Below are 22,604 nucleotides of genomic sequence, written 5' to 3'. Positions count from 1 at the left end.
TATTCCCCGTGGCTATGTCAAGGCTTACTCACCCTTCAACATCAGTTTGCAGAGTGAACCAAGCCAAGAACCATATCAAGTTCACCTTCACATGCTCGGCTTAGCTCCCTCGGTGGTCTCCTGGACTCAGAACATCCCCCTCGGCTCTGCTTTAAGGATGACCTTACCAAATCAAGCACTGTCTATCCCTCCGCTGCTTCTTAGCCTGCCTCGGAGATCCTCTGAGCGTAGGAACCTCTGCTTCACTTTCAACGCGTTTCCCACGACTGGGGGACCACGCCTCCCGGAGCTCCCTGGTTACAGAACCGCTGGTGGGGACCACAGGACTACAATCCCCACAATAGCTCGCAGGCTTTATGTCACATGATTGGCTGAGCCTCCGACAGCGCCCAATAAAATGTGGTTTTGTTGGCTTGTGCCACGGCAGGCCGAGTCCCGGAAGCGACAGTTTGGCGTCTGCCTGGTTGCTCCGGAGTTGAGTCGCGTGCCCGCCTGCCTGCACGCCTCTTGCTATGGGGGGCACCGAGAGCAGCGAGGGTCGCAGGGTGTCCTTAGGAAAGGACGAGGAGGAGCGGGTCCGGGTGCTACAGGGTGTCCGGGTGAGCGGGCCGCCGGCGGGTGCGACGAGCGAGCGCGGCCGGGGCAGGGCGGGCGTGAGGGCGCCTGAGGGTGCGGAGGACGGGCCAGCCTTCGGGGAGGTGCGGGCGTGTAGCGGGTGGCACCCCTAGATAGCGGAGCACGCCTACTCCGCGGAGGAGAGCATCTCTTCCTCCTCCCACTGAGAAAGGTGAGGCTCAGGAAATGCCCGGGGTGCCCCGTGCAGGGCGAGGGCTCCCACTCCCCTGGCATCGGGGGAGGATGAGTGGAGAGCGAGAGGGGTGGCGAGGCCGTACTCAGCCCCGGGGGCCTAACTGTTACAGACCTCAGCTGGTGCCACCACGTAGCCACTGCGTGCGTCTTGTTAGTAAACAGGAGATGCTTCCAGTCCTGGACCACACAACAGCCCCCTTCCTAACTAGAGGCTCTGGGCTTCTCAGCCCTGTCACATCGTAAACCTTCCCCCTAAACACTCTAAGCAAGGGTTTTAATGAATGCCTAAAGCATTTAAGGTGAAAAGGAATGACACAACCTTGTTTTACAAAGCTATATTGCTGACCTCTCTGTCCAAATCGCATGCCAGTTCCCTCACCAATCCCCCTCGCCCCCCAATTCATTCACTAGCCTCAGGACCTCGTCCCAGCAGATGTCAGCTTGCTGCAAGCACAGGACCTCTGCATTTACTGTTTTCTCCTCCCCAGTTTTTCCCCCCTTTTAGCTAGTAAAAACCAGTGCATATGTTACTAAAATTATATATCCTCTAATTCTGTTGTAATAATGATTGTATTGGCAAACACCTAAATGTTTTACTGATTGAATTTCATAAGCAACAATATAGGATAATAAAAACATTCTAATTTCATTTGAAACAATGTAAAACTCCAATCCAATCTGTCTTGCTGAGAAAACGGGAGCTTTTAAGATTCTAAATCTAGATTTTGATTTTGGAATTAATCCTTTGTTTTCATTGTTTCCCCACAAATCAGTTATAATTGAGTACAGTCGTATAGCAACCATAATTCAGTTGATGCTGAAGTCTTTGTCAGAGTTTGTCCTTTCCTCCTTTTTTTTTCAGAAGCCACTTTCTGGTTGGTTCCATCAATACCAAGGGTTCTTGTATGAATTGCTGGGTAATGTTTGCCTAGTAGTTCAACTTCCACTTGTCCTACCTTACTTAGCTCTGTAGGGCTGTATGCAAAAGTCAGACTCTTCTGGATGCTGTAACTGTAGCTTCCAGATGGCCCTGTTGCCAACCACCTTGCCATCTTATTTATTTTTTATTTATTCATTTTTTTAAGGAGGAGAGAGAGAGGGATAGAGAGAGACAGAGAGAAGGGGGGAGGAGCTGGAAGCATCAACTCCCATATGTGCCTTGACCAGGCAAGCCCAAGGTTTTCGAACCGGTGACCTCAGCATTTCCAGGTCGATGCTTTATCCACTGCGCCACCACAGGTCAGGCCACCTTGCCATCTTATCAGATGCTTTCATTGTCCTTCAGATCATCATCATCCCTTGCCAAGGTGAGGCAGGTCGGTCTGTTTCAGTCCCTTGTCTTTAATGTGTTTCAGTGCTTGCTCTCCTGAGAAGTCCCACTGGCTACATCACAGTCCAGGTTAACACTTCCTTTGCAGCCCTGATCCCCTGACCACTTAATCTAAAGTACCTTTCCACCCACCTTGTCACACATCTATTTTTTTCATAATGCTCATTGTTACTTGAAATTTCTATTAATGACTTACTTGTTTGATATGTTTCCCAGTACAGTGTAAGCTCCTTGAGGCTAAGGCTCCTCTCTGATTTTAGACCTTTACTCTCAGAACCTAGAAATAAAAGCAGCTCATATTTGAATGTTAAGTGGGGGCATCGGATACCCTTTATAGGTATCCTTTCATTTCTAACAGCCCAGTGAGAGATGTAGAATTCTGTTTGTCTAAAGACAACTGAGGCCCTGAGAGATGAACTTATCCAGGGTCACCTAGGTCAGTGGTCCCCAACCTTTTTTGGGCCACGGACTGGTTTAATGTCAGAAAATACTTTCACAGACTGGCCTTTCACAGGGTGGGACGGATAAATCTATCACGTGACCGAGACAAGCGTCAAGAGTGAGTCTTTGGCCCTGGCCGGTTGGCTCAGTGGTAGAGCGTCGGCCTGGCGTGCAAGGGGTCCCGGGTTCGATTCCCAGCCAGGGCACACAGGAGAAGCACCCATCTGTTTCTCCACCCCTCCCCCTCTCCTTTCTCTCTGTCTCTCTCTTCCCCTCCCGCAGCCAAGGCTCCATTGGAGCAAGGATGGCCCGGGCGCTGGGGATGGCTCCTTGGCCTCTGCCCCAGGTGCTAGAGTGGCTCTGGTCGTGGCAGAGTGACGCCCCGGAGAGGCAGAGCATCACCCCCTGGTGGGCGTGCCGGGGTGAATCCCGGTTGGGCGCATGCAGGAGTCTGTCTGACTGTCTCTCCCCATTTCCAGCTTCAGAAAAATACAAAAAAAAAAGAAAAAAAAAAAAAAAAAAAAAAAAAAAGAGTGAGTCTTAGACGGATGTAACAGAGGGGATCTGGTCAATTTTTAAAAATAAAACATCATTCAGACTTAAATAGAAATAAAACAGAAATCATGTAAGTTATTTATTCTTTCTCTGCGGACTGGTACCAAATGGCCCACGGACCGGTACCGGTCCGTGGCCCGGGGTTTGGGGACCACTGCCCTTGGTGACAAGCGGTAGAGCTGGGTTGAAAGGAGACAACTTGGGCCCGTTCACTGAATACTGTATTTCCTTCCACACTTGTGTCTGGCAGATAGTGAGTGCTTTGTAAATGCCGAGTGATTAAACGAACAAACCCAGTAAAACAGAGATCAAAATTTAAATGGAATGCACAGAGCTGGGTGTGGTTGAATTAGTTTAATAAGGGAGGTGGATCAGAAAAAGACATCAAGAGGCCCAACTTCTGGGCGGATGCTCATTAGCTGTGTGATATTGGGTGAACAACATCATTTGAGTCTCAATCACCACATTTAAAAAAAAAGCGTGTGAGTGTTAATTCCAGGTGCTGCCTATAAGATGAATGTGTGCTGAAGGGGTTAGAGAACGTACAGTGTTTTTAGTGGTAGAGTGGGGGCCTCCACTGTTTCCCGGCATGATACTTAGCACATCTGGTGCCTGTTAGGTGCCATCTAATCTTGACCTGACTTGTGGCAAAGACAAAATGAGGAGGAGATGGCGGGTGTTGGGAGGTTGAGAGGCAGGAGCCTGAACTGAAATTTAGAACTATACCCTTGGCTTAGTTTGGGTGTTCTCCCACCTTTGTGATTTGGTATCCAATTTGGGGGAATGTTGGAAAATTAGATTACTGGGAGTCCTCTGAGGTTCAGGGGAGTCCCTTTAGGATAATGGAGGAACATAATCTATTTTGAGTATTATATTAGACAGGCACATTTTATTTCTAGTTCTTTGTGTGTGTGTGTGTGTTTTTAACAATTCTTTTTTTTTTTTTTTTTTTTTTTTTTGTATTTCTCTGAAGCTGGAAATGGGGAGAGACAGTCAGACAGACTCCCGCATGCGCCTGACCGGGATCCACACGGCACGCCCACCAGGGACGAAGCTCTGCCCACCAGGGGGCGATGCTCTGCCGTGACCAGAGCCACTCTAGCGCCTGGGGCAGAGGCCAAGGAGCCATCCCCAGCGCCCGGGCCATCCTTGCTCCAATGGAGCCTTGGCTGCAGGAGGGGAAGAGAGAGACAGAGAGGAAGGAGGGGGGGGTGGAGAAGCAGATGGGCGCTTCTCCTGTGTGCCCTGACCGGGAATCGAACCCGGGTCCCCCGCATGCCAGGCCGACGCTCTACCGCTGAGCCAACCGGCCAGGGCCTTTTTTTTAACAATTCTGCAAAGTAAAAATTCTCTTTAAAGATGGAGAATCAGGCTTAGACACATTAAGGAATTTATCGAAGATGTTACCTGAGTATCTTCTAGGACTTAAATACAAAAAATGTTTTGGGTGCAAAAAGCAGCCTTTTCTCACTACTCCAGCTCCCTCCCCGCCACTGATATGAAAAACCACAAGAAAATTCTGTGACAAAGCCTTCACCTGTCCTGATAGGTTGCTGGTGACTCACTTAGTTCTCAGTTCTCCCAGAGGTTGTTCAAATGAGAGGGAGCTTTGGTGACTGGTTGACTGCTGGACAAACTCATTAGAGAGAATAAGTGACTTGTCCTGAGGCACACTGTGGGGTGCATGGCTCCATACAATGGCAGCCCCTTCCTCCCTCCCTCTTGTCCTCTCTCCCCCTTTCTACCTCTCTCTCCTTCCTCCTCCCTCTCCCTGCCTCTCCCTCCCTCTTCCTTCCTTCCTCTCCCTCCCTCTCCTTCCTCCTCCCTCCCCCTCCCTCTCCCTCTCCCTCTCCCTCCCTTTTCCTCCCTCTCCCTTCCTTCCTCTCCCTCCCTCTCCCTCCCTCTCCTTCCTTCTCCCTCTCCCTCCCTCTCCCTCTCCCTCCTTCTCCCTCCCTCTCCCTTCCTTCCTCTCCCTCTCCCTCTCCCTCTCCCTCCCTCTCCCTCCCTCTCCCTCCCTCTCTCTCTCCCTCCCTCTCCCTCCCTCTCCCTCCCTCTCCCTCCCTCTCACTCCCTCTCCCTCCCTCTCTCTCTCCCTCCCTCCCCCTCCCTCTCCCTCCCTCTCCCTCCCTCTCCCTACCTCTCCTTCTCCTTCCCTCTCCCTCCCTCTCTCTCTCCCCCTCTCTCTCCCTTCTACTTACGTTCCTGGTGATCAGATAAAAGGAGGTGAGGGCAATGAAGTGTTTTGGTATAGTAACTTTTTTGTTCTCAAAATTACTTGAGGGTTGGGGAGTCCACTTTGTCTTTAAGCAGGTGAGTAAAAATCAGTAGTAAAGATCACTACTGATGAACAAAGTTAATTCAATAGAAGGTAGATACCGAAGAAGAATATCTGCCCCAGCTCCTTCAGTGAGTGTCAAATATTCATGAAGACCATTTGCGTTTAATAATCTGAGCCTGGTCCTGGAAAGCACTCTATTTAGTTCTCTTAAAATGAAATGTTAGGACCTTGCAAGTGTGTGTACTTATTTGCATACATTTACATATTGAGTTCAAGCCCTATTTTCTTGGAAGGTAAAAAACCTAATACAAAGTGTTGCAATTCTATTCAGTTCCAGTTTTCAGAGCAAGCATGTATGAAATACAGATTTCATTTCAAGCGGAATGATTAACCTCATCCTCCAGTAGGAGGAGGCACACACGTGGCTACAGTGTCCTGCATATGTCTGCTTTGCCTTTACTCTGCCCCTGTGTGCAGCCATCTCTGGGATTCACCTGAAACTGGTCGCTCCTCAACATCCAGACGCCTCCCTGTCTTCAGTGTTTTCTTTTCCAGCCACCAGGCAGTCCTTCCCTAGTCACTTCCCCAGCCTGCTGCTTCAGGAATGTCCCCAGACTCATTGCACCCTCCTGGGTCCATCACCTTTGTCATTTGTTAAATGATAAACCTGGGAGGTGAGTCTGGCCCATGCTGAGGGGAGGATCAAGGAGGATGCAGTAAGACACAAGAAAGGGTTCCCACATGTGCCAGGACCAGAGGAGCCACCTGCCGAGCACTGCACCCTCAGCGCCCATTCACCCGTCACCTCAGAGAAGTGGTGCCTGGGAATACGCCACTCGCCAGGCTCCGGGCCTGGGCTGGCAGAGAAAAAACAGACAGAGCATAAGGGCATAAGGTGTCTGCCTTCATGAAGACCTCAGGCCAGTAGGTAGAGAGGACAAACCAAAAGGAAGAAATACAGGCAAAGGAATAAAAGCGCTGCGAGTGCTATGAAGGAAACATAGAGGGTGCACAGAGTAGTGGGGCCACCTGTTGGAGGTGAGCTGGCCAGCTAGTGCTTGCTGCTCGGGGAGGTGACTGAGAGGGGCCAGCGCCAGCCAGAAGTGCACATACGTCCTCTCTGCTGAGTGTGTTAAGGGCACCCTCTCAGCTGCTCCCCATGCTTACCTTGTGAGGAATTATCATCCCTGTCTCAGGACTGAGGAGACAGGCTCAGGGAGGTGAAGTAACGAAAGGTCACAGCAAGTTAGTGGTAGAGCTGGAAGCCCACGCGTTCCAACCGCGAAGCTCGCGAGCCTGGCGGCCACAGCGCGGGCACACTGAAGGAAATGGCTGGGGGATGAGGCCAGACAGGTAACGGCCGAATGCAGACAGGGCTGTTTACCTGGCCCCCCGGAGGCCACACTGGTTTCTAATCAGGAGTGGAGCTTTGCAAAGATTGTATCTGATGATGGTGATTTTCTTTTTCTTGTTTTAAACAGCTTTATTGAGATGTATTTTATGTATAAAAGTCACCCATCTCAATAATTTTTTAGCAAATTTACAAAGTTGAGTATTATCACAGTTGGATTTTAGAAAGTTCACAAGACCTAAAAAGATTCATTGTACCCATATGCAGTCACTCCACACCCCCACTTCCAGCCTTGGGTCACCCTATTACTTCTGTCTCCGCACAATTACTTTTCCTGGACATTTTATAAATGCACTCCTATATCTTTTATGTCTGCTTTCTTTCACTTAGCACAAAGTTTCTGGTGTTGGTCCACTGATGTTCTAGCATGTATCAGAATGGTAGTTCCTTTTTATTGCTGAATAGTAAGTATCTCATTGTATGGCTGTATACAATACTGCACTTTGTTTATCCCGTCGCCAGATGATGCACATTTGAACTGTTTCTAGTTCTGGACTATTGTGAACAATACTGCTTTGGACATTTGTGTGCAAGTGTTTTGGTGGACATGTTTTCATTTCTCTTGGATAGATACCTAAGAGTAGAGTTGCTGGGATATTCTGTGTATGAATTTGGTGAGTTGTTAGATTAACTTTTTAAGAAACTCAGACTTTTCTACAATGACCGTACCATTTTACATCATTCCCATCGGCAGTATATGAGGGTTCCAATTTCTCTGTATCCTTAGCAGAACTTGTTCTAGTTTGTTGTTTTAATTATAGCAATTTTGGTGGATGTGAAAGGGTATCTTATTATGGTTTGACTTTGCATTTCTCTAGTAACTAATTATGTTGAGAATCTTTTCATGTGCGTATTTGCTATCTATGTATTCTCTTTGCTGAAGTGTGTATTCACATATTTTGTCCATTGGGTTGTCTTTTTATTATTGAGTTATAGGATTTTTTTATGTTGGGTATCAGTTCTTGACCATATTAAGATTTATAAATATTTTTTCTCAATATGTGGCTTGTCTTTTCATTTTTTTTTTTTTTTTTTTTTTACAGAGCCAGAGATAGACAGGGACAGACAGACAGGAACGGAGAGAGATGAGAAGCATCAATCATCAGTTTCTCGTTCCATGTTGCAACTTCTTAGTTGTTCATTGATTGCTTTCTCATATGTGCCTTGACCGTGGGCCTTCAGCAGACCGAGTAACCCCCTGCTGGAGCCAGCGACCTTGGGTCCAAGCTGGTGAGCTCTTTGCTCAAGCCAGATGAGCCCGCGTTCAAGCTGGCGACCTCGGAGTCTCGAACCTGGGTCCTTCCGCATCCTAGTTCGATGCTCCATCCACTGCGCCACCACCTGGTTAGGCTTTTTTTAAGAGAGAGAGAGAGAGAGAGGAAGGGGGAGAGAGGGTGAGAAGCATCAACTTGAAGTTGCTTTCATTTTAGTTGTACTTTGATTGTTTCTGCTCTGTGCCTTGACTGGGGTAGGGGCTTTGGCCATATCAATTTTCCCTTGTTTAAGCCAGAAACCTTGGGCTTTTCATACCAGCAACCTTTTGGGCTCAAGCTGGCAAGATTTGGGATTCTGTGGTCAATTCTCCCACTCAAGCTGAGGAGCCTATGCTCAGAGCTGGTAAACTTGGGGCTTCGAACCAGCAACCCCAGCATTCTGGGTCAACACTTTATCCACTCTGCCACCACCAGTCAGACATCTTTTCATTTTCTTAACAGTGTCTTTGAAGTTTATAAAATTTATTTTTTAATCAATTGCACTTTTGGTGTCATATCTTGCAAATTGTTGCCTAACCTAAAGTTACGGAAACTTGCTGCTTTGTTCTCTTCCAAGAGTTTTATAGTTTTGGCTTTTATATGTAGGTCTATAATCCTTTTTGAATTCACTTTGTGTATCATTATGAGGTAAGGCTCTAAGTCAGAGGTTGGCAAAATTTATTTGTAAATGACCATGTAAATATTTTGCCTCTGCTGACTCGAAGGTGTTTATCATTACTACTCGGCTCTGCCATTGTGGGGTGAAAGCTGCCATAGGCATATGTAAATGATGGGTGTGGTTAGGTTCTATTAAAACTTTACTTAGGCCCAGCCGGTTGGCTCAGTGGTAGAGCGTCGGCCTGCCGTGCAGAAGTCCCGGGTTCGATTCCCAGCCAGGGCACACAGGAGAAGTGCCCATCTGCTTCTCCACCCCTCCCCCTCTCCTTCCTCTCTGTCTCTCTCTTCCCCTCCTGCAGCTGAGGCTCCACTGGAGCAAAGATGGCCCCGGCGCTAGGGATGGCTCCTCGGCCTCTGCCCCAGGCGCTAGAGTGGCTCTAGTCGCAACAGAGTGACGCCCCTTGGTGGGCAGAGCATCGCCCCCTGGTGGGCGTGCTGGGTGGATCCCGGTCGGGTGCATGCGGGAGTCTGACTGTCTCTCCCTGTTTCCGGCTTCAAAAAGAAGAAAAATAAATAAATAAAAAATAAAAAAACACTTTACTTACAAAACAAGTTTTTTTGGTTGAATTTGGCTCTAGCACTGGCATTTGTTGAACCCTGATCTAAATCCATCTATTTGCATAAGTTACCTATTTTTTTTCAAACTCCATTTGTTTAAAAGCCTGTTCTCTGCCCATTGAATTATGTTGAGACTTTTGTGAACATAAGTTGACCATGAACATGGGGGTTTATTTCTTGACTCACAATTCTGTTGAGAATTCCATTGATACTGTATGCTATACATCGATCTTTATGCCAGTACCCCACTGCCATGATTACTGTGGCATTGTAGTAAGCTTCAAAAGTGAGAAGTATAAGGTGTCAAATTTTGTCCCTTTTTTCAACATTGTTTTGGCTGTTCTATGTCTTTTGTACATTTTAGGGTCAGTTTGTCAACTTCTATATAAAAAAACCAAAACCTTTTCGGGATTTTAATGGTGTTTGTGTTGAATCTATAGATTACTTTGAGAGACTTAATCATTTTAAAATATGGGGTCCTTCAATCAGTGACTATGAAATCTCTCTTCATTTATTCAGTCTTCTAAAATTTTTCTTAGCAATGTTTTGTACTTTCAGTATACAAGTCTTGCATTACTTTTCTTAAATTTATTCCTAGGTATTTTATTCCTTTTGATGTTGTTATAAATGGAATTGTTTCCTTCATTTCATTTTTGGATTTATTGCTGGTACATAGAAATACATTTGATTTTTGTACATATTAATCTTGTATCCTGCAGCTTTGCTGAACTCATTTATTCTAGTAGGTTTATTTTGATTCCTTAGGATTTAGGTAGGGTCATACTGTCTCCAAATAAAGACAGTTTTATTTTTTCCTTTCTAATTTGGATGCCCCCTTTTTTTTTCTTGTCTTATTGTATCAGAGGCTAGAACCTCTGATACAAAAGTGAGTGTCTTTGCTCCTCTACTTAGAAAACATTCAGTCTTTCACCATTAAGTATGTTAGCTGTAGGTTTTTTTGTAGTTGCCCTTTATCAGATCGATGATTTTGTCTTTTAATATTCTCAGTCACTCTTTCCTCTCTGTCCTTAGATCCTGCTTTTCTTTTGTAAGCTGTTGGGCAAAGGCTGTCTTATTTATTACAGTTTATCTCCTTCGTTCATGCATGTTGGATTGCATGCTTGGATTAATGAATTGATGATCTTTCTTTTCCCTAAGCTGGTGATCTGGTGGCAGCTGTACATGAGAATCCTACTCTTCTTACAATTCCAAGGCTTTAATGCAAACTTGTTCCATTTGTATGCAGCATACTTCCATTTCCAACTTGCTATTGTCTAATGATAAGCTTCTTGAATGTCTCAGCATGAATGTTGATGCTCCTTACCATATTGTTTTATATTACATCTTTCTTTTTTTTTGTGTGTGTGTATTTTTCTGAAGTGAGAAGAGAGGAGGCAGAAAAACAGACCCCTGCATGCGCCTGACTGGGGTCCACCTGGCATGCTCGCTAGGGGGTGATGCTCTGTCCATTTAGGGTGTTGCTCTGTTGCAACCTAAGCCATTCTAGCACCTGAGGTGGAGGCCATGGTGCCATCCTCAGCGCCCGGGCCAACTTTGCTCCAATGGAACCTCGGCTGCGGGAGGGGAAGAGAGAGACAGTGAGGAAGGAGAGGGGGAGGGGTGGAGAAGCAGATGGGCGCTTCTCCTGTGTGCCCTGGCTGGGAATCAAACCTGGGACTTCCACACAGTGGGCCTATACTCTACCACTGAGCCAACCAACCAGGGCCTACATTACATCATCTTAATTGACAGTTTAGAGGCAGTGTGGTGACACTCACCTCTCTTATGTTCAAGATGGCTGTACCCTGCAGCTCCTTCATTTACCTGTTAGCTGGGTTCCTTGAAGGGGTTGGATCACAAGTCCTCTCCATTCCTCCCCAGATTTATTGCTCTACCTGGCTGAGTGCTGTTGATGAGGCCACAACAGGAAATGCCAGCTTGGAAAGCCAAGAAATGGATGGCCAGGTTCTCTAGAGCTATCCAGTGGTGGAGTCTGTGGCTCTGAATGTCAAGTCTAGCAAACATTGCTCAAGTGCACACTGTGTGCCAGTCATGGGGCTAGGAGCAATCCCAGGTGTCACCCTCTTTGGTGCTCCCAAACAGCAATCTTTTGAGACGTGGTGAGACGTCAAAAATAAAGTGGAGCTAACTGTAGGGAAGCAGAGCCCTTTCAGTCCCTCCACCTGTCCCTCTTCAGCTGCTGAGGAGCGGAGAATCTTCTTAAAGACAAGGCAGTGCGAAGGCCTGGGTGCCTGTACATAGACTTCCCCTTAGCACTCTCCATTTATCTTGCTCACATGTGTGAGGACAGTAAATGCTGGCTGCACAACCATGCTGTACTTTAGGGGCGGATTTAGCAAATTTCAAGGGTTTATTTGAATATCCTGTAAGTTTTCCTTTATAGTGCTCCAGTGTAACCAGTAACAAAATTTAAACAGAATAAGAGTTGAGGTGATTTTCATCATCTTCTGATTTCAGCGTATAACCCTTCAGTGAGATGGAATTCCACTGTGAGACTCCTTAACTATTGCACTGTAGTGTTGAAGATCTTTCTGTGTAAAAGGTTAATCTATGAAGTGCTGTAAGGAGAGCTGTAAACTCTTCCTAAGTTCATCTTGGGTCAGTCCCCTCAGGTAGGAGGTAAAAACACTACTTTGGAAGTGTCTTTGTTCTGTAGATAGCAGGTGCTGCCTTTTCAGCTCACAGGGGGAGGTCAGTGCATGTCCTCCTGCAGCAGCAGCTCCGGTTTCCAGGACCAAACCTGCCGCCTGGGCTGCTCCCTGTGGCTGGTGGAGGCTGCAGAACGTTCCCTCATTCAGTCCTCTCTTCCTCTGCGCACTGTCCCTGGCTGCTGTCTTTCATCCTTATTCATGAACTGGTGGGTTCTGCATTCTATAGGTGCAGCGCAGAGCTGTCCTGTGTGCCGTTGGCCGTGACCCTCGGCATGTTCCACGGGTGCTGTGACTCACTCCTTCCGGGGGAACTCACCTGTGTCCGCTTCTCTGCCCCTTAGAATCTCTCTGTTTGCTGGGTGGTCAGTGGCTCCATCCAGACCCCCATCCGGGAGGTGGACCCCACCCTCCTTTTGTTTTCTCTATAGTTAACGACACATCTTGAGTTCTTTCTGCTGTTTCTGCCCTCTTTATCCTTTGTTTATTCCCCTCCCCCTTTATCTTTCTGTGGATCGCAGTTTATGTCCGTTCTATCTTCCCCTTGGCCGTTTAATAATATTTTTTTTCTCCTAATAGGCTTGCTTCTCACAAGTCTGCTGGTGCTAGCGGGTAATTTCTTTAAAGGTAAATTTTACTTTTGAACATGTTTCAGGTAAATGGTAATAAAGTTCAGACAGTTCAGAAAGGAGGCACACAGGGAAAAGAACATCTCTCTTCAACCTTGCCAGTCCTGCTCTCCAAGCCAACCAGTTACCAGCTTGTGTCAGTGATTGTTCAGAGTTTAAAGCCAGTTGTGTTCCTCCCTTCCTTCCCATTCTTACAAGCTTCCCGTTACCTCCAGGTCAAAGGCAGATTCCCAGGCCTGGCTTGCGAGGCCCTCTGTGAGCTGGTGCCGCTTCCTGGCTCTTACTACACACCCTGGCAGGGAGGACACTTGCTCCTGTTGTACTGTAAGCCAGTGTTTTTCATCCATCCGGACACTGGTCTGGGAAAGAGTTAACCATCCTGAAGTTTATAGACCTGAGGATCTTCATCAGATTTTTTATGCTCAGGGTGATATCTGTCTTAGCAGTCCCTGAAATAATTCTCCTATGTTCACTGGTCCCCAAGGGGGAAAGGCTGAGAATCACTCTGCTCTAAGCTATTTTATGCTTCTGTGTCTGTGCCGCTGTTTTCAGTCTGCAGCACTTCCTCTCCCTTTGACTGGGTAACCCCTGCTCATCCTTGGGACCAATGCTAGTGGTACCTTCTGAAGGATGCCTGCTGTGAAATTACTGCCTTACCTTTCAGCGGGCACCATCCTGGCCTGCAGACTCTGTGTCACCTCCTGGTGCTCATTGCCGTGGGTGGCGACACCCTCTTCCTCGCTTACTCCTTTGCTGCCACAAGAGCACAGGTGCCCCTTTCTCCCTGTCCCCAGCACCTAGTCCAGAGCCAGGCTCAAGGCAGCAAAATACTTGTTGGATAGAATTTTAAGCCACTGGTTGAGTTTCTTTGCCCCAAATCATGAGTTCAGAAACTTTGTGGTATCGATTGATTTGAATTAATTGCGAACAATTAAAAAATTGGAGGCTTTTCATAATTTTAATAGTTAGCTTTTTTGAAAAAAGTAATTGAAAGTCTGGTCCACATTCCGATGGGTGACTTGCTCAGAGTATGCGGTACTTGCCTTCTTTGGGGTGGGGAGCATGCGCTGTTACCTCTGTCCTCACCACCTTGTATTGCCCCCCCCCTCCAGGCCCATTTTATTCATTATTCTTACCTGCCTGAGCCCTGCGGCCTTTTGTGTTCTTTGTGTTTGCCACACTCGGTGTAGGAGGTCTCCCAGGGCTCTTGGTCTGCAGCTACAGGATGTGACTGTATGGTGGGCAGCTCGCAGATCTAATTCCACCTCACTGAAAACCGAAGGACTAACGAACAAAATCTCCAAGGCAGCAAGCTTAGGCAAGGAGAGGAATCTCTTCTAGATCACAGGATTGGGCAGAACCTCTACGGGGAGGGGGGTGTCCAGGCACTGGGAGCCACTGGCAGACCTGACTCCCTGCAAACTTCCCTGGATGCTCAGCCTGACTGGAAGAGCCCTGAGTCCTGCTGGGAGAGAGCAGTGAGCTGCGCTCTGTCTCCTGCCACCCAGTGGGTCCTCAGAAAGTGGTTCCCTGAGTGGCCATGGGTGTGGCCGTGCAATCCTAGCTCACTGCTGACTCAGCGCAGAACCTTGGGCAGACTGCTTCTCTGTGCCACACTTTCTCCACTCGGGCATGCGGAGGACACCTCTCCTGCCCATGGGGGAGCCGATGCATTAGTTCACACAAACAATAATGCTCAGGAAACTACCTCCACATTGTTACTTATCAAATGTGTCTAGACGAGAAACATTTTAAGAATAAAAATTGCGAAGTTTCATACTGACGTTTTCCTAATTTAAGTAGGTTGTCTGTGTTATGAGTACATACGTGTTCCCCCTTCCACTCCCTATCCTGGGGCTTAATAAAGCACCGTCAACTGGGAAGTGCGACTTGTACATCTTTTTATTTGTCTTGCATTGGCCCTTCTATAAACATTGTTACTTATCACCTCAGAATGGCCCTGTGTCACTGCCTGCCTTCACTTGCGCAAGTATCACTGTTAACAGTTTCCCAGCTTTGAATGGCAGTCTTGGCCTCAGCTAGACTTCCTGTAATCTTGGGTGAATTGTTTCACTTCCCTGACTATAACTTCATCTGTAAAATGGGAATGCACTTAGCCTGGGGCCTGTCATATGGGGCATGCTCAACTAATAGTAGGTAATGGTGGGTTTTATCATTATCTTTAAATAGGAACCCCTGTCCTCACTTTAGTGTTGAGTGCCTCTACTGCAGCTGTGAGCTTTGCTGCCCCCTTCAGGAGTTTGGGGACTTCACATCCCCTTAGTACTTGGATGCCAGGGATCCCCTATTTCTTTCTCTACATGCAGCCTCTTGCAGCTTTCTGTGTAATCTGTCTGCTTGCCTGTGGAACAGAGATGCTTGAATGGATTTAGACCCCACACCTACACAAGAACACTTCTTGGCTTGACGTTGACACCCCATCTCCAGTTAGCTAGACGTGTGTTGCTGTCATCTTCCCGTCACTTAGTCATTTAAGACTTTTTCTTCTTGCAAGATGCATCTTATTTTTAAATGCTTCCTGTTTATAATTTCTTATGAATCCTTTCAGGCTTTTTCAAGCCTCCATTTAAAAGCATACTCTTTCCCTTTTTATAGAACACATGAGGTGTGGGGAAAACTTTGGCTGTGTGAGGCTTGCTCGCGGGTTTACCGGCTGCAAGCACTTTGCCTGATTGGTGCGTGGGCGCATGGCACTGCCACGTGTACACGGTCTATGTAAGGCTGTGGGTGCTTTCCCTCAGTGGTGATTCTCACATATCGCTCTCTGGCCACTGTAAAGTGCAGTTTTCCCTGCTCCCTTGCCCTTTGATTTGCGAGTCTCCAATAAATGGGTATGGCCTGATGCTTTCCGGCTCTGCAGTTCCTCTGCCATCTGCCTGAATAAAATGGGAACCTACCTGGCCTCAGCCACCAGCATTACATCTGGTGTAGTTGGCAGGATTTGGAGCAGATTGGTATGGAGCGCCAACATCCTTGAAGGGTGGGGTAGAGGAGTGGTTGTTGTTCTCCAGCATTTGGTTCCCCGTGGCTGTCCTTTGGGGGCCGTGGGCTAGATGTTTTTTTACAGCCCTGTGAGAGGAAACCAAGTGCTCTGCGAGAGAGGCTGCCCCAAGGCTGAGAGCTCCAAGGTGAGTTGCAGACTGAGTGGCAACAATGGTGTGAGCTTGAATGGTCACTGGAGAAAGAGCTGCAGATTTGAGAACCGAAGGTCAGGCTTCAGGCTGAGAACCAGTGGCGGTGTGAACTGGAGCGAGTGCTGGAGAGGGAGGCCAGCTGGGTTTAAGAGCTGCAGTGTGAGACGCAAGCTCCTGGTACTGGAACAGTCTCTGGAGAAGGAATTGCGGGTTTGGGAGTTGCAATTTGCCCTGGAAGCCAAACGCTGAGCAACAGCTGTTGGAGAAACAACTGCAGGTTCAGGAGCTTGAGTCTCAGCTTCAGGCTGAGAGTTGGCAGTCGCAGGAACCAAAGTGGGTGCAGAAGTAATTGAGCTGCATTCATGCCAGCAAAGTGGCTCTGAGTCAGTGGGAGCAGGTGTTTCCAACTCCTCCACTGCTGAGGAGGATCAAGCTGCAACTGTCATCTGCAGACTCAGGGCCTGGCCCGTGGTTGCCAAGAAGGTAAAGACCTAGCAGCCAAGAGTCCCTCAGGAACAGGCACACCCCCATCCCCAGGTAGTGGAGCACTCTGTGGTCCGGCCCTACATGCAGGCAGAGCTAATGGAGTTGGGGTGCAATTCAGGCAGAAACCCAATGAGCCCCTGGCAGCCTGGTTGCTACGGTTGTGGGACATAGGGGTTGGATGGGCATTATGGTTTCCAGAACAGAGATGGAGAAATTGGCTGCTATTACCACACACAACTCCTTGAGCCAGCATCTTCAGAACTGCCGTGACAACCCAGGAAACCATACCCTATTATAATGGATGATGGCGGGTATTCATATGGCCTGGCAGAGGGCTAGACTTGCTAGGGGCAGTGAGTCAGTGGCAGTGCTATAGTGAACTGTCCAGGATCCTTCGGAAACTAGGTATGAAGAATGCTGCTTTTAACCCATGGTCCCTTGGGCCAGACAAGGATGTGTTTACAGCTGGAATGTGGGAGCTTACCCTCTGCAGTGCCCCATCAGCCCTTTTTGGGTTACTAGTGGTTATTCTGGGCCCCTATGTGGGACAGCCCATCAATGCGTTTATGCAGATGGTAGCAGATTTGGGGGAGCTGTCGGCAGCACAGAGTCACCAAGCTGTGAGGGCTACTGCTCGTGCTGCTCCCGACAAGCAAGAGAAATGGGCCTGAGAAAGTTACCCAAACACAGATGTGGGTAGATCTGATTGCGGCTGGAGCAGAAAGGGAGAAGTTGGATGGCAAGCCTAATAAGGTTCTTTTGGTGCTTTGCAGCAGCTTAAAGCAGGACAGAGGTTCCAGCCACTGAGACGAACGTCGCCAGCAGCTAACAATAAAACCATTGGTGCATAGGCAGCATGGTTACAAGATTATATGATGGAGACAACCGAGGGAGAGGAGGATCCCCAAGACCCTGCTGTTTCAGTTTGAATAGGGGGAAGGCCAAGGGACCCGTCTAACAGGGATGGGTGGGGACCAGAGGCCACATATGGAACTGGCTATCCACTGGTCCCCTTCTAATGTACAAAGGGTATTGGCCTTGGTGGATACAGGTGCAGAATATTCCCTTCTTTATGGGACCCTAGTGGCCATTGATGAGTATGGGGGCCAAGCTGTTCAAGTGAAGTCAATAACTATTCCATTGGGGATAGGAAGACTGCCTCCTAAGCCATGTAAGGTATATGTATCCCTTATTCCTGAATATATTTTGGGTGTAGAGGTCTTATCAGGACTGTGGTTGGAAACTATAGTCAGGGAATTCTGCCTGCAAGTCCAGGTCATGAAGGCAGTGTTGCGGGGACATGCAGCACATTCCCCCTTGCAATTACTCATTTCCTGGCGTTTGACTAGTGTGAAGCAGTACTGCCTGCCAGGCAGCTGTGAAGAAGTCACTGAGATAGTCCTCGAACTAGAAAAGGTGGGGATCATCTGGCTGGCACACGGCCCTTACAACTCCCTAGTATGGCCTGTGTGTAAACCAGATGGAACTTGGTGAATGACAGTGGATTACAGAGAACTTAATAAAGTTGTTGCCCCTTGCATGCTGCTGTACCCTCAATAGCTAACCTGATGAATCAGTTAAGCCAGTGGTTCTCAAAGTGTGCGCCAGGGGCACCAGCCCTAGAAGACTTTCAGGTGCGCCCTATGGTATTCCAGAAAAATATGTGCCTGTTGGGGACCAAAAACCCAACAGGGTTTTTGGAGTTTAGATTTTTGGGGGACAGAGGTGTGGGGAATTGGCTGTAAACTGACAGTCTGCCCAACCCCCCACCTCACTTGCCTGATTAGGTTGCAAAAGGCTGTTAAGCTGTGGTGCTGGATTGTTTACACTACCCCCATGTTCCCAGGAAAGACTGGAGGCAAGTTTCTTCTATCCTTTGTTTGGTGTAAAGGTAAGATGATATGTATGGTGGGGGTTTTGGACTGATGATTAAACATAAGGAATTGTCTCTTGAAGCCTTTTGGATTTCTATAAAACAGCGGTTCTCAACCTGTGGGTCACGACTCCGGCGGGGTCGCCTAAAGCCATCGGAAAATACATAATGCATATCAGGTATTTACATTCCAAATTATAACTGTAGCAAAATTACAGTTATGAAGTAGCCACCAAAATTATTTTTTGGTTTGGGGTCACCGCAACATGAGGAACTGTATTGCAGGGTCACGGCATTAGAAAGGTTGAGAACCAGTGCTATAAAAGAAGAATATGTGGCAATATCTAAAAGAACTTTGAACATTTTACTACAATTTTCAACATTCTATATTGTGAATTAGGATTTTCTATCCTCAACACAATAAAGAGTAAAAAGAGAGAAATTCTTAAATGTATTGATAAGGAAATGAGTTTGCCTTTCAAATATATGCTCAAACATTGAAGAAATCACTAGGACACATCAGACTCATGTTTCTCATAAACACAAGAATGAAAAAACTTAACACATTCGCGCCAGGACCTGCTGAATTTACTAAATCTTACTAAGAATGTATCTATATATATATAAAAAGATAACTTTTTATCGTTTTTTAATTTTTTAACTCTTCTTTTTTACAAATTCTAAAAAGCAGAACAAAAAATGTAAGATAAAAATGTTTATAAATGTCAGAATAAATTCAACTTTGTCATATTTATTTTGTTTAATTAACATAAAAGCACGCTTGGACTTTATATTTTTTCTTTAATATTTGGCTTAATTATTATATTTCTCAGAAATTTGTATATAGTGCACCTACGATTATTTGTAGGATTTTAAATGTGCCCCAACTTCAAAAAAAATTGAGAACCACTGGGTTAAGCCATGAGTTGGAGACATACCACTTTGTGGAAGATTGAGCTAATGGCTTTTCTCTATTGATTTAGCTGCATAGAGTCAAAACCAATTTGCCTTCACTTGGGAAGGGCAGCAGTGCACCTCCACGGGCTATGTGCATAGCCCACCTTGTGTCATGGGCTGGTGGCTGCTGACCTGGCTAAGTGGAAACAACCAGAGGCAGTTTGTATGTATCATATCAATGATATTATGCTACCTAGTGACTCTCTTCCAGAATTGGAACAAGCAATTGGAACAAGCAAATGGACAACCCTGCTATCCCATATGAAAGCATATGGCTGGGTGGTCAACGAGGGCAAATTACAAGGACCTGGGTTATCTGTTAGTTCTTGGGAGTTGTCTGGTTGGGTAAGACAAAGGTTATCTGTAATGCAGTTATAGATAAGATGCAAGCATACCCTGTGCCCACTACGGTAAGGCAATTACAGGAATTCCTAGGTCTGTTGGGGTACTGGTGAGCATTCATACCCCAGTTAGCTCAGTTACTGCGTCCTTTATATCATCTTACTTGGAAGGGGATTCACTGGGATTGTACTGAGCAGACACAAGGTGCATTTGCAGCAGCTAAGAGAGCTGTCAAGGTGGCACAGGCCTTGAATGTATTGGATCCTGCCAGCCCCTGTGAGTCTGATGTCTATGTAACCCCTGAGGGGTTTGGATGGGGCTTGTGGCAACGGACAGACGGCCTATGACAACCTACTTGGGTTTTGGCAATTGTGGAAAGGTGCTGAAGTTCATTACTCATTAGTGGAGAAGCAGTTGGCAGCTGTGTATGCTGCCAACTGCTTCTGAGAGTATTAGCCACTGAGAGTATTAGGACCACAACTCCAGTTATGGTCAAGACCACATACTCTGTTCCAGGATGGGTGAGAGATTGGGCAACCAAACCACGTAGTGGTTCAGCCCAAACCTCCACCTTGGTGAAGTGGGGTGCCTACCTGCAACAATGCTGTGCTCTTAGCACCAGCCCATTGAGAGCAGAACTGCAGGAAGTCTTGGGGCCAGTCACCTATGTGACCTTAGAGTCAGGTGCAACTGGGGCTCAGGAGGCAGAACCTGAGGTCAGTCCCTACCAGGAGGGGCGGGTGCCCATCCCCAAGGATGCCTGCTATACTGATGGTTCCAGCAGGGGCCAACCTGCCAAATGGACGGCTATAGCCTTCCATCTGGCCACTGAGACTATTTGGATGAACACAGGTACAGGCCAAAGCAACCAATGGGTGGAATTAAGAGCCGTATGGCTCGCCCGTAATGAACCTTCACCTCTGGTGACCTGTACTGACAGCTGGACTATCATGGACTGACCCTTTGGATTGCTACTTGGCACGTTAACCAGTTGATGGTAATGCACCATCTACTATGGGCTCAGGCCATGTGGCAGGACTTAGTGGAACTAGGACATTAGAAACAGGTGACAGTATACCGTGTCACAGGGCATGCCCCTCTAGTCCATCCTGGGAATGATGAGGCAGACATTTTGGTGTGGTGCGATGGTTTGGAGACTGTGCCTGCAGGTGATGTGGTACAGTGGCTCCACCAGCGTCTGCTCCATGTGGGACAAATGTGGGCTGCTGTTAAGGTGTGGAACTTGCCTATGTCCTATACAGAGGTACTTGCAGCCTGTGAGCAATGTGCAGTGTGTCCCAAGGGACACCCATGGAGACAGCTGGCATTACCTGGACAGATCCAGAGGGGTCGTGTTCCACTGACACTGTAGCAGGTAGACATCATTGGACTCTTCCCATACAGGTACCAGTATGCAGTATCCTGGTGTACAGGCCAATAAGGTTTGGTATGCCCACCCGGATGGCCTCTGGTACCAGCTACTGTGCTGTCTGCGGACAGAACTCTGGCCTGTATTCTACCAGAAGGGAAAGAATACTGGTACCTGTATGCTTACTGCCACCGGTCTGCTTGCTGCTTACCCTGCCCGTAACCCTGACCAAAGGGCAGTCATACAGGCTCTGGACCACCTGAATGCTGCATATGGGTGGCTGCTGGTCCTTGAAAGTGACAATGGTACCCATTTCATGGGTTCTGTGGTGAGGCAGTGGGTTCAAGACCTGGGTGTGGACTGGAAATACCATGCCCCCTACCACCCACAGGCTGCTGGTATCGAGTGGTATAATGGACCCGTAAAGCAGGGACTGCAACAGGAGGGAGCCACTAGCTCCCTTACTGGATGGACACCGCTGTGGACAGTACTCTGGATTTTGAACGAGAGACCTTGACGGGGAGGGGGCAGCTCCGGTGGAGTCTGCTCCACCAGGCAGCTGCTCCCATCCAGTTGTGAGCCAGCAACCCTAAAGGGGTGGAATGTGGGGCAGCTGTGTTAGGCTTGCTTGCAGGCTTACCAGCTGCAAGCCCTTTGGCTGCAGGTGCGTGAGCACGTGGCAGCACCACAGGTGTATGGCCTATATCAGGCTATGGGGGCTTGCGTTCAGGGGGATTGCGGATGCGAAGATTGCCTGCCCTCCACTATGAGGGGCCATTCTTGCTGTTTGTTTGCCTGAGAGGTGGTTTCCCTGCCTGTGTGCTTGTCCGGCTTTGGGAGACTTTATTAAACGGAATGGCCCAGCCCTTTCTGGCTCTGCAGTTTCTCTACCGTCTGCCCGAATCCATTGTGAACCTGGCCGGCCTTGGCCACCAGCATTACAGGTGCCTTGTTGGCACCGTGAGGTAAGGGGATGGAAGTGAGCCTCCAATTAACTCCTTGGGCAACCAGCACCTGGCCGCCTAGACCCGTAAGACAGAAGTGTATTATTCTTTGAGTGCACAGGGAAACAGCATTATGAAGGGCACCTTTGTAATTTCTTAATGTCAAATAATGAGTTCTCCCATTTTATTGGGTTGGGGAATAAGTTCGTAGCGTTTTTACATTTTATTTTACAACGATTTGTTTGCTGTTTGGCAAAGGGTAAGTATTCATTCAATAAAACTTTCTGCTCTACAAAACTATGTTAATTGTATTTTTGAGTTATTTAATTTTTTATTAGTTTTGAGGCTTAGAAATGGAATACCCAGGAGGCAAAAATCAACATTTTCGACACCTGCTCTTCTTTGCTTTTCATCGAGGTCAAAAAGCTGCCGAAGCAGCCCGGGACATTTGCGACGTGTATGGAGAAGGTGTCATAGGCGAGTCTACAGCACGGAAATGGTTTGCAAAGTTCAAAAATGGTGACTTTGACGTCGATGACACGTGCCGCAGCGGAAGGCCTTCTGAATTTGATGAAGAACTGGGAAATGCTCAAAAAGAATGCCACGGTCAACAAGGAGCTCTACATTGCCCAGCTACACCGCGTGAATGAGGCTATTCGACTGAAAAGACCTGATCGACATGGTCAAACCATACTCCTTCATGACAACGCCAGGCCCCATGTTGCACAAGTCGTCAAAGCCACACTCCAAGAGCTCGAATGGGAGGTCCTTCAGCATCCACCGTATTCTCCGGACCTTGCACCGACCGATTACCATCTTTTCCGCTCCCTGTCAAACCATATGAAGGGCATTACCTTCTATAGCAA

General features: G+C 47.6%; 1 protein-coding gene across 2 annotated transcripts in view; it reads left to right on the top strand.

The window, feature by feature from the left end:
* Positions 1-443: 443 nt before the first annotated feature.
* CHCHD6 (coiled-coil-helix-coiled-coil-helix domain containing 6) overlaps positions 444-22,604 on the top strand; it is a 347,090-nt gene continuing 324,929 nt past the window's right edge. For both annotated transcript variants that reach the window (XM_066247225.1, XM_066247224.1), the window contains exon 1: positions 444-599. In XM_066247225.1, coding sequence (XP_066103322.1) covers positions 513-599 — 87 coding nt within the window. In that variant the 5' untranslated portion in view covers positions 444-512. The remainder of the gene's footprint in view (positions 600-22,604) is intronic.

Source organism: Saccopteryx bilineata, chromosome 11 (genome assembly GCF_036850765.1).
Source record: "Saccopteryx bilineata isolate mSacBil1 chromosome 11, mSacBil1_pri_phased_curated, whole genome shotgun sequence".
NCBI classification, from domain to species: Eukaryota; Metazoa; Chordata; class Mammalia; order Chiroptera; family Emballonuridae; genus Saccopteryx; species Saccopteryx bilineata.
Note: the sequence above shows the minus strand (reverse complement) of the source record. Positions and strands in the feature narration are given on the sequence as shown.